This window comes from Budorcas taxicolor, chromosome 20 (assembly GCF_023091745.1).
Source record: "Budorcas taxicolor isolate Tak-1 chromosome 20, Takin1.1, whole genome shotgun sequence".
NCBI classification, from domain to species: Eukaryota; Metazoa; Chordata; class Mammalia; order Artiodactyla; family Bovidae; genus Budorcas; species Budorcas taxicolor.
In genome coordinates, this window is record NC_068929.1 from 13522848 (window position 1) to 13536217 (window position 13370).

Genomic DNA, 13370 nt, shown 5'->3' on the forward strand with positions numbered 1-13370 from the left:
CGTTTCACGCCATCACCTTCATCACCTCACTTTCCTGTGCCCCATATATGAAATCCATCAACAAATCCCTCAACTCTACCTCCAAAATAGAGCACAAATGTGATTGCTCCCTTCCTACCTTCACCACCACCATAACCATCTAAGCCAGCAGCACCTATGCTATTGCTACAGCCATCCAACTGGTCCCTCATACACTCTTGCCAACCTACTAAGTATCTTCCGTCTAGGATTTTTCTAATGAAAGATCTGATAACAATACATCTCTTCTTAATACTCTTCAATGATTTCCTAATCGCTCATAACAATACTGAAGATTATGATGATCAACATGATAATAATGACAGTTAACATTTATAGGTACTTAGTTTAAAGTAGGTATTGTTTCAAGCAATTTACACATAATATCTCAGTTAATCCTCATGAAATTCTAGGAGCTAGATGGTGGTATTCTTACTCCTGAACTTTAACCTGTAATGGGCCAACCGGTGATGTAATGGAGCTGGCTCACGCCTGCCTCACAAGAGCCAACTGTATGTATCTCTTCCTGATGCCATGATCAGTGTTGTCCCATTGGTAGCTTAAAATCAGGCCTAGTGGGATAATTTATACCACAAATATGGATTGGCAGATGCCACAAGGCAGGATATTTTCCCTTCTCAGAGAACATGCTAAGTGTTTACCTCTTACTGAGCATTTAGCCAAGCTATTCCTCAGCATTCCATGCAGCCTGCAGGGACCTTGAATGGACACAGGCTCCTCAAACAAGACCTAGGAAGCAGCTCAGTCACGAGCAAATGTAAGTTCTCAATGACTTCCCCAACAACCCTAATGGTCAACAGTCTCCACTGCCTCTCACAGCCTGCATGCTTATATACAGTCTCTAAGGAACTTAACACTACCCCCAATCTTCTGGTTTGATTAACAATCCGGCCCTAGTCAGGGGACCCCAAAGCACTCCAATCATCGACCCTAATAAAAACATGTACCCCAAGTCCTGTCTCATCTCTGGGCACTCTGGCTTGACCACCTCATGTGGTCCCTCAAGGTGTGCTGTGTAATTTCTCCAGGACCTATGACTAATAAACTTCTCTATTTCAGATTCTCTTATGGTCTATTGTTGAATCACGGCTCACCATCCAGCACCCTGTCCTCCACTTAACAAGTGTTAATTAAGCAATGTCATAATGCCTGCACACCACTGGGTTAGCTCTACCTTCTATATGCCTTCCCTATACTTCTTTTTTTGTGGCCCTCATCATGTATACACATTTATGTTCTATTTTGAAGGAGGTGAAACAAACTTCCCTGACTAGACTATAAGCCTGAGATCAAAGACAAAGTCTATCTTATAACCTTGAATATCTAAATAGTGCCTGATACATAACAGGTGTTCAATGAGTATTTGTTAAATAAATGATAAATCTGTCTCTCCAGTCTTTCTAGGCTATAATAAAAAGCTGATGTTCTTGCTTAGAAATGGAACACTAAAGAACTGAACCCCAAAACTGCAGATCTAGAATAAGTAAACTGGTTTGATCTGGCAAGTTTAACACTTGGAAAAAATAATTTAAAATTTCTTTTAAACAGATAAACAACAATCAATCCTGGGGAGAAACAACTGCTTCTGTTTCACCTGCAGTGAAGATCAGCCCCACCAAGATCCTCAGCTGACACCTCTTCTCCAGTGGCTGCTTTAACCTACAACAAAGATAAAAGTCAAAGGTGAGTTTTGTCCATCAGAGTTATTAAAATGCCTTCCCATACATTCCCTAACCTGGCTCTATCTACCCTTCTTTCTTTCACAGAACTACATATTTTGTTTCTCATTTAACCCACCTGGATAATATTGTCTCTAGTCTACAGACAAGAAATGCGAACCCAGAGTCACTAAGGAACTTGCCCATAGCCCCCAAGCAAGGGACAGAAACTGACTTGGACCCAGACATTCCTGGCTTGAAAGCACGCTCTTTCCCCAGCATTATTCTGCCTCCACATGCACCTTAAAGCCTTTGTATCTGCGCATACGTTGTTCCTACTACCTGGGCTCCCTTCTTCCTCTCATCCACCCAATGAACCCCCACTTCTCTTTCAAGCCCGACCTGCTCTGTGTGGCTTTCCCTGATCTGCCCAGGCCTTTAAACCATGAACGACACTCCACGGTATTGAGCAGATTCCACTTACACCTCCAATGGCACTTGCCGGACTGTATTTCACTAATTTGTGTGTATCTCTCTCATCTTTTCTATACTGTGAATTCCTGGATGGCAGAAATTGTGATTTATTCATCTCTGGACACCCAATAAATGTACTGGAGTAACGCTATTTTTTTTTTCACCTTTGCTGAATAATTCCAGTGACTATCAAAAATAAACTCTCAAAGGCATAGTATGTTTAAGATGGGGGAAAAAAATCTCCATGATTACCCACATCTAAGATTCATGAGAATATGACCAAAAAGAAAGAAACGTTAAGTAATAAATTAAGAATGTCCTAATTATAGTCTGAGAAGTTTTAACAAGAAAAAGGATTTAAGGCTAAATGCCAACCTGGTCCCTTAGGAATCGTTTATTGATTCTTCTTTGGGTTAGTTGATTTGTTTCTTTTTCTCCAAGCAATTTTTTAAAAAGCTTTTGTTAGAATAATGAACATTAACCTAAAATACAGCATAGGAATGACTTATTCACTACATCAAAAGCTCTGTCTTAAATATTATTATACAGGGAGAAGTAATTACATTTTTTACCTCCAATTATTCCACCCCCAGAACTAAATTCTTGGTTCTCTTCTTCCCAAAAAATTCAGTGTAAAATAACATTCAGTCCAGACAATAACTAGTTACAAAGGTGTCTGGATATTTAAAATTATAAAAACTAATAAATAACTGATAAAGGATATTCATTTTCAGGGAACTAGTATCAGCTGAAAAAAGAAAATTTGTCATCAGTTAATATTTACTGAAACACTCACACATGTCTGAAACTGACATATAAAAATTTGATAAAAGCTTAAGAGAAAAAGAAAATGGCTCATTCTAGTAAATAACAAGCTTGGACAATAAAAGATAAGACAACAAAACAGCTCCTTCGAAACCTTGCCTTATTACTGTGCATTTTTTTTCAACCACTTTAAGCTATGGAAAGCTATGGCAACTCAACCTCACATTATGTGTGAAACCTGCAAAGCCTTTTCTCAATTTTCGGTAAAACAAGCATCAAAATTTAGAATTCTCCAACAGCTGAGGCTGCTGCTGCTTTTTTTCTCCCTATAAACATGGCCTTTTGATTGCAGACTACTGAACAGGGTTCAGTTCTCTAACAGAACTGCAGACTTCAGTGGCCAGGTTGCTTCTTTCTAAGGTATAAGTTAAATCTGAATCCAGTGAACAGACACTATGATGTTGACCTTTATCTTCCTTATCCAGATGCTAACAAAATCCTCTCTCAAAAATAGCATTATATCCATATTATGATAATGCCTTATTCCCAAAAAGATGTTTTAAATTCTAGTTATATCTGTACTCATTCTCTAATAAAAAATAAACAAGAACTACCCAGGAAAATTTACTATACATAGTAAATTAACCAACAATCACTATGAATATAGCTAGAGAGATATTAAAGAATAATATTTAGTATTATTCTGCAGGCTTTTGGAATGAAGCCTTGAGACTTTTACTACATCCGAAATGGTAGTTTTTCAGGCTTACCTACCTGATCCTCAGTAAAAAAGTTATTGAAAATTAACACAAAGCATAAAATCTTTTAACATTCTCTTTTTAATAAACTTGTGTTAGTATTCCAAAACCAAAGATAAACTTTTGAAACAATAAACTTCCTTTGTAAGATATAATTCATGTACCAGAAAATTTGCCACTTAAAAGAATACAATTCAGTGTTCTTTATTATATTAACAAGGCTGTGTAATCATCACCACCACCTAATCCCAGAACATTCCATCACTCTCAAAAGAAGCATCCCTAACCCGTACACTCCCACCCTAGACCTGGGCAACCGCTAACCTACCTTCTGTCTCTATGAATCTGCCTATTCTACATATTTCATAGAAGTGGAACCAGGCAGTGTTTGTCCTTTTGTGTCTGGCTCAGTGTTTTCAAGGTTTATCGATGTTGTAGGATGTGTCAGAACTTCATTCCTTTTTATGGCTGAATAATACTCCACTTTAGGTTTACCATACCTGTAGAATTTCTTGGCATTATTCTGTTTACCTCTTTAATATTCTTGGATTATACATACACAGTGGGATGTTTCCTTGTAATCTGTACTAACTACCTGTGTCTTTACCCACCCTCTGTTTATCCCTCTGAAATCTAGGATCAAGTTGTGGCATAAACTGCAGGGTGACCGCTGCTTTCCTGAAACTCGCTGTTGCAGTCTGGTTCAGCACAGACCAGAAACTGCCCCATGACTCGAGGGTCCGGCAAACTGTGCCCTCGTGATTGTCCTAGTAAGCATACCAAATGCACATACTTGGAGCAGGACTTGCTCGCTGCTCCGCTTCACTGCCTGCCCCTGCGTCCGTCCCCATGGAAACAAAACAAGATGTTCCTGATCAACAGCAGAGCCTCAACTTGACTCCCTCGTTATGGTGCGCTGATCAAACTCCCCAGTATAGCCATTCCCTAATGATCTCATGTGACTTCTACCAATTAAAGTGCTGGCTGAAAGGAGCCATTTTGTCTTCCTGCCACGGAGAGCAGCAGGACCCCCTGATTCCCTGCTTGCCCAATTATGTGTCTTAACTTTTCACTACGCGCCCGCCCGTCCTGTTTCAGGCCTTTCTCACCCGCTGTGCTGGACACGGCAGGTGGCGCCCAAACAGGAACCTGAAATTGGGAAGAATTCCGCCGAGGGGAAAAACTGAAAGTGAAGACAGCAAGCGGTAAGTGAGACGCCTGGATCACGACCAGGCCCTCAGACTCCAAGAGTGGAAAGTCCCTTGTTGTCTTACAAAGTCAGGGTAACAATGGGGAATGATTTGAGTAAAGCTGAGAAACAGCATCTCCAGCTTTTGAGGCACCTCCTCCAGACTGCTAGCGCGCAGGTGAAAGAGGAGCAACTGACGCAATTGCTCAGTTAAAGTGAAAGCGAGGTTGCTCAGTCGCGTCCGACTCTTCGCGACCCCATGGACTGTAGCCCACCAGGCTCCTCCGTCCATGGGATTTTCCAGGCAAGAGGACTGGAGTGGGGTGCCGTTTCCTTCTCCAGGGGATCTCCCCAACCCAGGGATCGAACCCTGGTCTCCTGCCTTGTAGGCAGACGCTTGACGGTCTGAGCCACCAGGGAAGTCAGAGGCGGTTAAATATAATCCTTGGTTTCTGGAAGAAGGCACTTTAGATATTGAAAGTTGGGATTGAGTGGGAGAGAATTTGAAACCAGCACACAGGAGAGGGGATCGCACACTCGTGATGGTATTTGCGACCTGGGGCTAGTGCGATCGGTCCTATACCCTTTACAGACTGAGAAATCATTCCAGAAGGCGGTGTCCCCAGAAGCGGCTCTTGTTTACCCTTCCGCCCCTCTGCCACCTAAACCTGAGGGTGATTTTCCACCACCACCACCTCCACTGGATCCAGAAATGTCTTGGGAGGATAAGCTGCTGACTCAATTTCAGCCTGCCATGGCCTCCACCCTTCGTCTGTGTGCTTTAAACATTGAGGACCATCTTGCTTTCCCTATTGATTACAGACCCCACGCCAATAATCCCACTCAGGTTATTACAACCCATGAAACTTTTGACATCAATGTTTTAAAGGAACTAAAATCTAGTGTTAGGTTGAACAGGGCTAATTCCCCTTAACACAGGAACTGTTGGAAATTTGTTTCTGTGGAAGAAGTTCTTCTTACAATGTTAAAATGTTAGCCAAAGCAGCTTTAAGTGGTCCCTAATAGTTACAGTTTTTTGCTTCTTATACTGAGTTGTGCCAAGAGCAAGCCCATACTAATTTGGCCACTGGACATAATCTTACCTTCGAAATGCTCATAGGTACAGGGCAATATACCAGGCCAACAGCCCCACTGACTTATGAAGGTACACTGGTGGGAGCGTACGAACAGGTCACCAAATGTTGCCGAAGGGTGTGGCAGACAGTATCAGACCCTGACAAGCCTACCGGTTCATTTGTTAAAATATTACAGAGACCTGGAGAAGACTCACTGAATTTGTAGACTGGCTCTCATCTGCTCTCCACTGTCAAATTAATAGTCCTACAGTGGAGGACATTTTGTTAAAACAATTAGCCTATGAAAATGCCAATGAAGATTGCAAGGCTGCCCTTAACCCTATTCGTCAAAACGGCAGCCCTGCAGATTTTGTTTGAGCATGTCAGAATATCGGTACACAGGCTTACAAACAAACCACGTTAGCTCAAGCAATTTGTGCTGCCTTTAAAAATAATTTTAGCTCTTCCCCGGCCAAATGTTTTCAATGTGAAAAGCCTGGGCATATGAAAAAGGATTGCCATTCTCGATCTAAAACAGGTATTACAATACCTCCACCCACTTGTAACAATAAAACACTAGGACTGTGTCCTCAATGCCAGGAAGGCAATCACTGGGCTAATCAATACAGATCAAAATTTCCTAAGAACGGTTCTCCTTTACAGCCAGGAAACTGCCAACGGGGCCAGCCCCAGGCCCCATAAACAATGGGACATAGCTGGTGAGGATCTCCAGCACACCCTTCAGCCTATCTCCAGCCTCCCAGCCACTACCAGCAGAAGTGCTGCGTTGGACCTCCCAACCAGAGTAACTGTTCAGATTAATGAATCGGACCCCCTGTAGCAATCCCTACTGGGACCCAAGGCCCCATTCCACCGGGGACTATAGGACTCATTCTGGGCAGAAGTGGCCTTACTCTCAAGGGCCTCCAAATTCTTCCTGGCCTTATTGACCTAGACTATTCGGGAGAAATTGAAGTAATGGCTCTTTCTCGCTCATCCCATGTCATTCTTCAAGGTCAACGAACTGCTCAGCTCCTTCTCTTGCCTTACCATGCCCCTAACAACTATAATCCTATCACCAGAGGAAAACAAGAATTTGGGAGCACAGGTAATCAAGTAGTGTGCTTTACTCAACAAATACTCTCAGATCGGCCCACTTGTAAGGTTAAAATTCAAGGAAAAACCTCTGGCCTCTTAGATACTGGAGCTGACGTTTCCATCATTACTTCTCATCAATGGCCAGATGACTGGCCCTTGACTGAACCCCAGGAAAAAAATCTCAGGCTTGGAAGAATCCCAACAACTTGCTCAGAGTTCAGCAATTCTTCCTTGCCTCTGTTCAGTTCAGTTCAGTCGCTCAGTCGTGTCCGACTCTTTGCGACCCCATGAATCGCAGCACGCCAGGCCTCCCTGTTCATCACCATCTCCCGGAGTTCACTCAGACTCATGTCCATCAAGTCCGTGATGCCATCCAGCCATCTCATCCTCGGTCGTCCCTTTCTCCTACTGCCCCCAATCCCTCCCAGCATCAGAGTCTTTTCCAGTGAGTCAACTCTTCACATCAGGTGGCCAAAGTACTGGAGCTTCAGCTTCAGCATCATTCCTTCCAGAGAAATCCCAGGGTTGATCTCCTTCAGAATGGACTGGTTGGATCTCCTTGCAGTCCAAGGGACTCTCAAGAGTCTTCTCCAACACCACAGTTCAAAAGCATCAATTCTTCGGCGCTCAGCCTTCTTCACAATCCAACTCTCACATCCATACATGACCACTGGAAAAACCATAGCCTTGACTAGATGGACCTTAGTCGGCAAAGTAATGTCTCTGCTTTTGAATATGCTATCTAGGTTGGTCATAACTTTTCTTCCAAGGAGTAAGCGTCTTTTAATTTCATGGCTGCAGTCACCATCTGCAGTGATTTTGGAGCCCCAAAAAATAAAGTCTGACACTGTTTCCACTGTTTCCCCGTCTATTTCCCATGAAGTGATGGGACTGGATGCCATGATCTTAGTTTTCTGAATGTTGAGCTTTAAGCCAACTTTTTCACTCTCCTCTTTCACTTTCATCAAGAGGCTTTTTAGCTCCTCTTCACTTTCTGCCATAAGGGTGGTGTCATCTGCATCTCTGAGGTTATTGATATTTCTCCTGGCAATCTTGATTCCAGCTTGTGTTTCTTCCAGTCCAGCGCTTCTCATGATGTACTCTGCATATAAGTTAAATAAGCAGGTGACAATATACAGCCTTGACATACACCTTTTCCTATTTGGCCCGACAAACAACTTGCCCACTTCCAACCTTTTATTGCAGACATTCCCTGCAATTTATGGGGCAGAGATCTGCTTGCCCAATGGCACCTAGTTCTCTCCAACAAGGGAAAGGCAGATTATATGATGGTGAGAATGGGGTAACAACTGGGGAAAGGACTAGGAAAAAATTTACAGGGAGATCCTTCTTTACTCAAACTGGAAAGAAAAGAGCTACTATATAAAAATTTTCAATGAAGGTCATTGACATTTCTCCACCACTACACACCACACCTCTAACATGGCTTAAATCTAAACCTGTTTGGGTGGATCAATGGCCTCTAGCAAAGGAGAAACTTACGCATTTACAAGCCTTGGTAGAACAGTTTCAAGCAGGACACAGAGGAAAGTACTAGTCCTTGGAATACTCCAGTTTTCACAGTCCCTAAAAACATCAGGCAAATGGAGGCTGCTTCATGATCTTGGAGCTATTAATGCAGTAAGGCAACCCATGGAGGCCTTGCAGCCCAGACCCCCATCCCCTTCGGCCATACCTCAAGATTGGCCAGTTGTAGTTCTGGATCTTAAAGACTGTTTTTATACAATCCCCTTAGCTCCACAAGACAAAGAAAAATTTGCCTTTTCGGTACCCAGTACTAACCAACAAGCCCCCATGAAATGGTACCAATAGAAAATGTTGCCTCAGGGGATGGTGATGCTATGGCAACAATACCTGGCTAGCACTCTGGAGGGAGCTTGAGCCGTCTGTCCTCAAGTTTCCATCATTCACTGTGGATGACATACTCTTAGCTACCCCAGAAGTCTCTCCTAAACCCACTTTTTCACCAAGTTCAACACGATCTTATACGATGGGGACTACATTTTAGGAGATATTCATTGGTTGTACCCTGCTTTGTGCGTTCCTACCAGTTCACTTACACACCTCTTTGAGACCCTTAAAGGGGACTCAGCCCTTCTCCTCAGACTCTGACGCCACAAGCTAAAAAGGAACTTGATATAGTAAGTATTGCCATTCAAAATGCTCAACTTAATCATATTCATTATGATCATCCTATTCTCTTCATTGTCGTATCTTCTTCAGAAGCCCCTATGGGAGTTCTGTTTCAAGAACAGCCCACCTTTGGCATCACAGAATGGCTGTTGGCACTTTCTCAGGAGGGCAAAACTCTGATGACGTACGTTACCCTTGTGTCTAATTTAATTATACAAGGAAGAAGCATACTTGCCAGTTAACTGGCTTTGATCCTCAAACTATTCATGGTCCATTTGACAAAACTCAGCAATAGCACCTTTGACAGATTTGCTTATCATGGCAGGTTGCCCTCGCTGCTTTTGTGGGCATTTTAGACAATCACCCTCCTGCACATAAATTATTACAATTTATTTCTCTAACCCCCTTTGTGTGGCCCAGAGTCACCAAGGCGGCGCCTATCCCAGGCGCTCCTGCTTATTTTACAGATGGTTCTAACAATGGCAAAGCAGGCATTACTGATCCTGGGGAGTGAGACACTCTAGTAACTCCCCATACCTCGGCTCAGCGGGTGGAACTAGTACAGAAATTACAGAACTTGTTTCTAAAGACCTCTATTAATATTGTTAGGGACCCTGCCTAGGTTGTTGGAATGACCAAGTCTACTGAGACTGCAAAAATTTAACATGTTAATTCTGACGACTTATTCCTCCTATTTCTCCAACTTCAAAAAACCGTTTGCTCCCATTCCTGTCTTTATCACACATATTCAAGCTCACTCCCCTCTCCTGGGGCCTCTCACCCTTGGCAGCTCTCAGGCTGACCTAACAATGCCCATTTTTAAGCAGGCTTACCAGTTTCATCAACTTCTTCATCAATCGGCCATTCCCTTAGACATCAGTTTAACATTACTAAATCCCAAGCAACACAAATTATTCAAGCCTGTCCCTCCTGTTAACAAGTCAGTGCTTACCAACCTCCATCACCTGGAGTTAACCCCTTGAGGGGTTACTCCAGATGAAATTTGGCAGATGGATGTAACCCATTTTCCTGAGTTTGGACACCTTAGCTACCTTCCTGTTTCTATTGATACTTATTCTCATATGCTTTGGGCTTCTGCTCATCCTGGTGAAACCACCATTCACGCCCAATGCCATTTATTAGCTGCTTCCACTCATATGGGCATCCCAAAGAAACTTAAAACTGACAATGGGCCAACTTACACTCGTAAATCTTTTACAACCTTTTACAACCTAACATGCTCTCTCTCTGGTCTATTAGTCATTCTACAGGCATCCCATATAAACTGGCCAAGTTATTGTTGAATGAGCACATTATGCTCTTAAAAGTCAACTTTTAAAACAAAATGGGGGAATAGCACGGAAATCTCCACCTGCACACCTGAGCATCCAGCTCTCCTAACCTTAAATTTTTTCACAACAGATGACCAAAAATCAACCCCATATGGGAAACACCATTCACATACTCCTTCAGTGCAACGCCCAGAGGTCTGGTGGAAGGCTCCAGAAGGTGGTCCATGGAAAGGACCAACCCCCCTATAACATGGGGAGGAGGATGTGGTTGTGTCTCAACAGGTCAAGGCCCTGGTTAGACACCAAGCAGGTGCATCAAGCTTTACCAAGGATCCCCCATTTGCACCACGGGAGATGTGGGGTTCCACCATGAGCATGGCAATGGTGACACAGAAAGTCCAGAGGCTGCCCCTGGCGGACTGCCCCCTGCACCCCCACCCCACCACCCCAAGCAAGGAGGACAACCACACACTCATCAGGCACCTCCTATGACTTGCAGACAACTGAAGAGCCTCAGTCAAAAGAGCGAACAGGTGCTCTTGCGCACTCAAACACCTAAGGCCCCCAAGACCATGCTGCTGGCTATGGTGGCATTGGTCTCCTGTGCCGTAACTGGGGCAGATGCTGATTTGTATCGGACTTATGTTCCACTAGCTAGACCCTTAACCTGGATTGACACTTCCCCTACAGTTTGGACCAACAATTCCCATTGGTTCCCAGATCCTAACGGGGTACCCCCAAATTTAATACAAAAAGAGCCCTATATTACTATTCTGGACTGACCATGATAGTCCTGCAATCAAAACGAAAAGGGGGAGATGTTGCAGCCTGGCAGAGCAGAGACCAGAACCTGCCCCATGACTCGAGGGTGCGGCAAACTGTGCCCTCATGATTGTCCTAGTAAGCATACCAAATGCACATACTTGGGGCGGAACGTGCTCGCTGCTCCGCTTCACTGCCTGCCCCTGCGCCCGTCCCCATGGAAACAAAACAAGATGTTCCTGATCAACAGCAGAGCCTCAACTTGACTCCCTCATTATGGGGCACTGATCAAACTCCCCAGTATAGCCATTCCCTAATGATCTCATGTGACTTCTACCAATTAAAGTGTGGGCTGAAAGGAGCCATTTTGTCTTCCTGCCACGGAGAGCAGGAGGACCCCTGATTCCCCACTTGCCAAAAGATATGTGTCTGTCTTTTCATTACGCTCTAGCCCGTCTCAGGTCTTTCTTACCTGCCGCGCTGGACGCGGCACTCACAGTAATGGAGATGGTCAAATGGGAAGTGAGGAAAAACCAGGGATAACATAATCCAGTCCCCAGTGCCTACTTCACAGGCAGGTGGCCAGTGAGGGTGCACAGGGTCCCACTCTCAGAAGAGTCCTGTGCTCGGAGTTTAATGCTCACTGGTTACCCTGGTGCAAGTCTAAACAATTTTATCTCTGAAGCTGTTTCCTGTAATGAAGTCTGGCGGGACAATGGAGCTTATGTGTTAAGGTTTACAGCCTCTGCTCTTCCGCAGTCCTCCTCCCCTCTGCTCCCTGCTTCCTGGCTGACTGGTGCCTGCGCCCTGCGTCTTGCCCTACCTTCTCTTCCCTGCCCCTGACCAGCGACTGTTCCATCTGTCCCCAGTGGGGCTCTGGCTCAGGAGCAGGGTCATAGGTCAGGCGTGTACCCCATGGTGTCTCTGGGAGGATCATGGCAGCCCATCACAGACCTGGGCTAGGCAGTGCTGAGATGGGCTCGCCAACAGGCCACTTGGTGGGGGGCGGTTAGGGCTAGCCTTTTACCCATCCCCATCCGGGTACCAAGCACATTTTCACACGGAGATGGCACAACTTTGGGGTCATAGTGGGCCCATGGGAAGCAGAGATGCCTGGGGCAGAGGTGGGGGGTGCCATGTCATGAAACAGCAAATAAAAACACAACTGCTAGACAGATCACAGAAGAAAGGAAAATGTTTTATATTTTAGTACTTTTGACAGTGGAAACAACTCAAATGTCTATCAACCAATAAATGGATAAACAAAATACAGCCTATCCATACAATGAAATATTACTTAGCTATAAAGAGGAATGAAGTGATTCCTCAAAAATTTAGATACAGAGTTACCACATGGCTCAGCAATTCCACTTCTGAAGATACACCCAGAAGAAATGAAAGCAGGGACTCACACAGATATTTGCACACACATGGTCAGAGCAGCATTATTCCAAATAGCCCCAAAGTGGAAGCAACCCAAAAGTATACTGAAGGATAAATAGAAAAAATGTGGTATATACATGTACACTGGAATATTATTCAGTGTTAAAAAGGAAAGAAATTCTGACACATGTTATAACATGGACAAATCTTGAGGACATTTTCCTAAGTGAAATATGGCAAACACAGAAGGACAGATATTATAGGATCCATTTAAATGAGGTTCCGAAAGTAGTCAAATTCATAGACAAAGTAGAATCATGGTTTCCAGGGTAGTGAAGAAGGCAGGAAATAGGGAGTTAGTGTTTAATAGGTACAGAGTTTCAGCTGGGGAAGATGAGAACGTTCCGGAGATGGATCGTAGTGACAGCTGTACGACAAAGTGACTATACTTCACGCCAGAGCACTGTGTACTTAAAAATGGTCAGAATGGTATATTTTACATTATGTATATTTTACTTCAAGCAAGCAAGCAAGACTATGTTCTTACCAAAAAGAAACGAACAAGCAGGTTCTTACCAAGGGAGGTCCAGCCAAGAAAATGGTACCCTGCTTGCGGACGATGATGTTTTCATCAGCCATTGCAGGCACGTAAGCTCCTCCTGCTGTGCAGGAGCCCATGACCACTGCTATCTGGAATCCAAGCACACAGGAAACTCATGCAG

The 13370-nt window shown here is 44.0% G+C and overlaps 1 protein-coding gene across 1 annotated transcript in view; it reads right to left on the minus strand.

Moving 5' to 3' along the window:
* Positions 1–13370, minus strand: part of MCCC2 (methylcrotonyl-CoA carboxylase subunit 2) — a 75004-nt gene that overhangs the window by 23109 nt on the left and 38525 nt on the right. Inside the window, exons 7-8 of the mRNA XM_052658973.1 lie at positions 13225–13338; positions 1634–1698 (exon numbers count right to left, since the gene is read on the minus strand). Of these exons, the coding sequence (XP_052514933.1) occupies positions 1634–1698; positions 13225–13338 (179 nt within the window). The remainder of the gene's footprint in view (positions 1–1633; positions 1699–13224; positions 13339–13370) is intronic.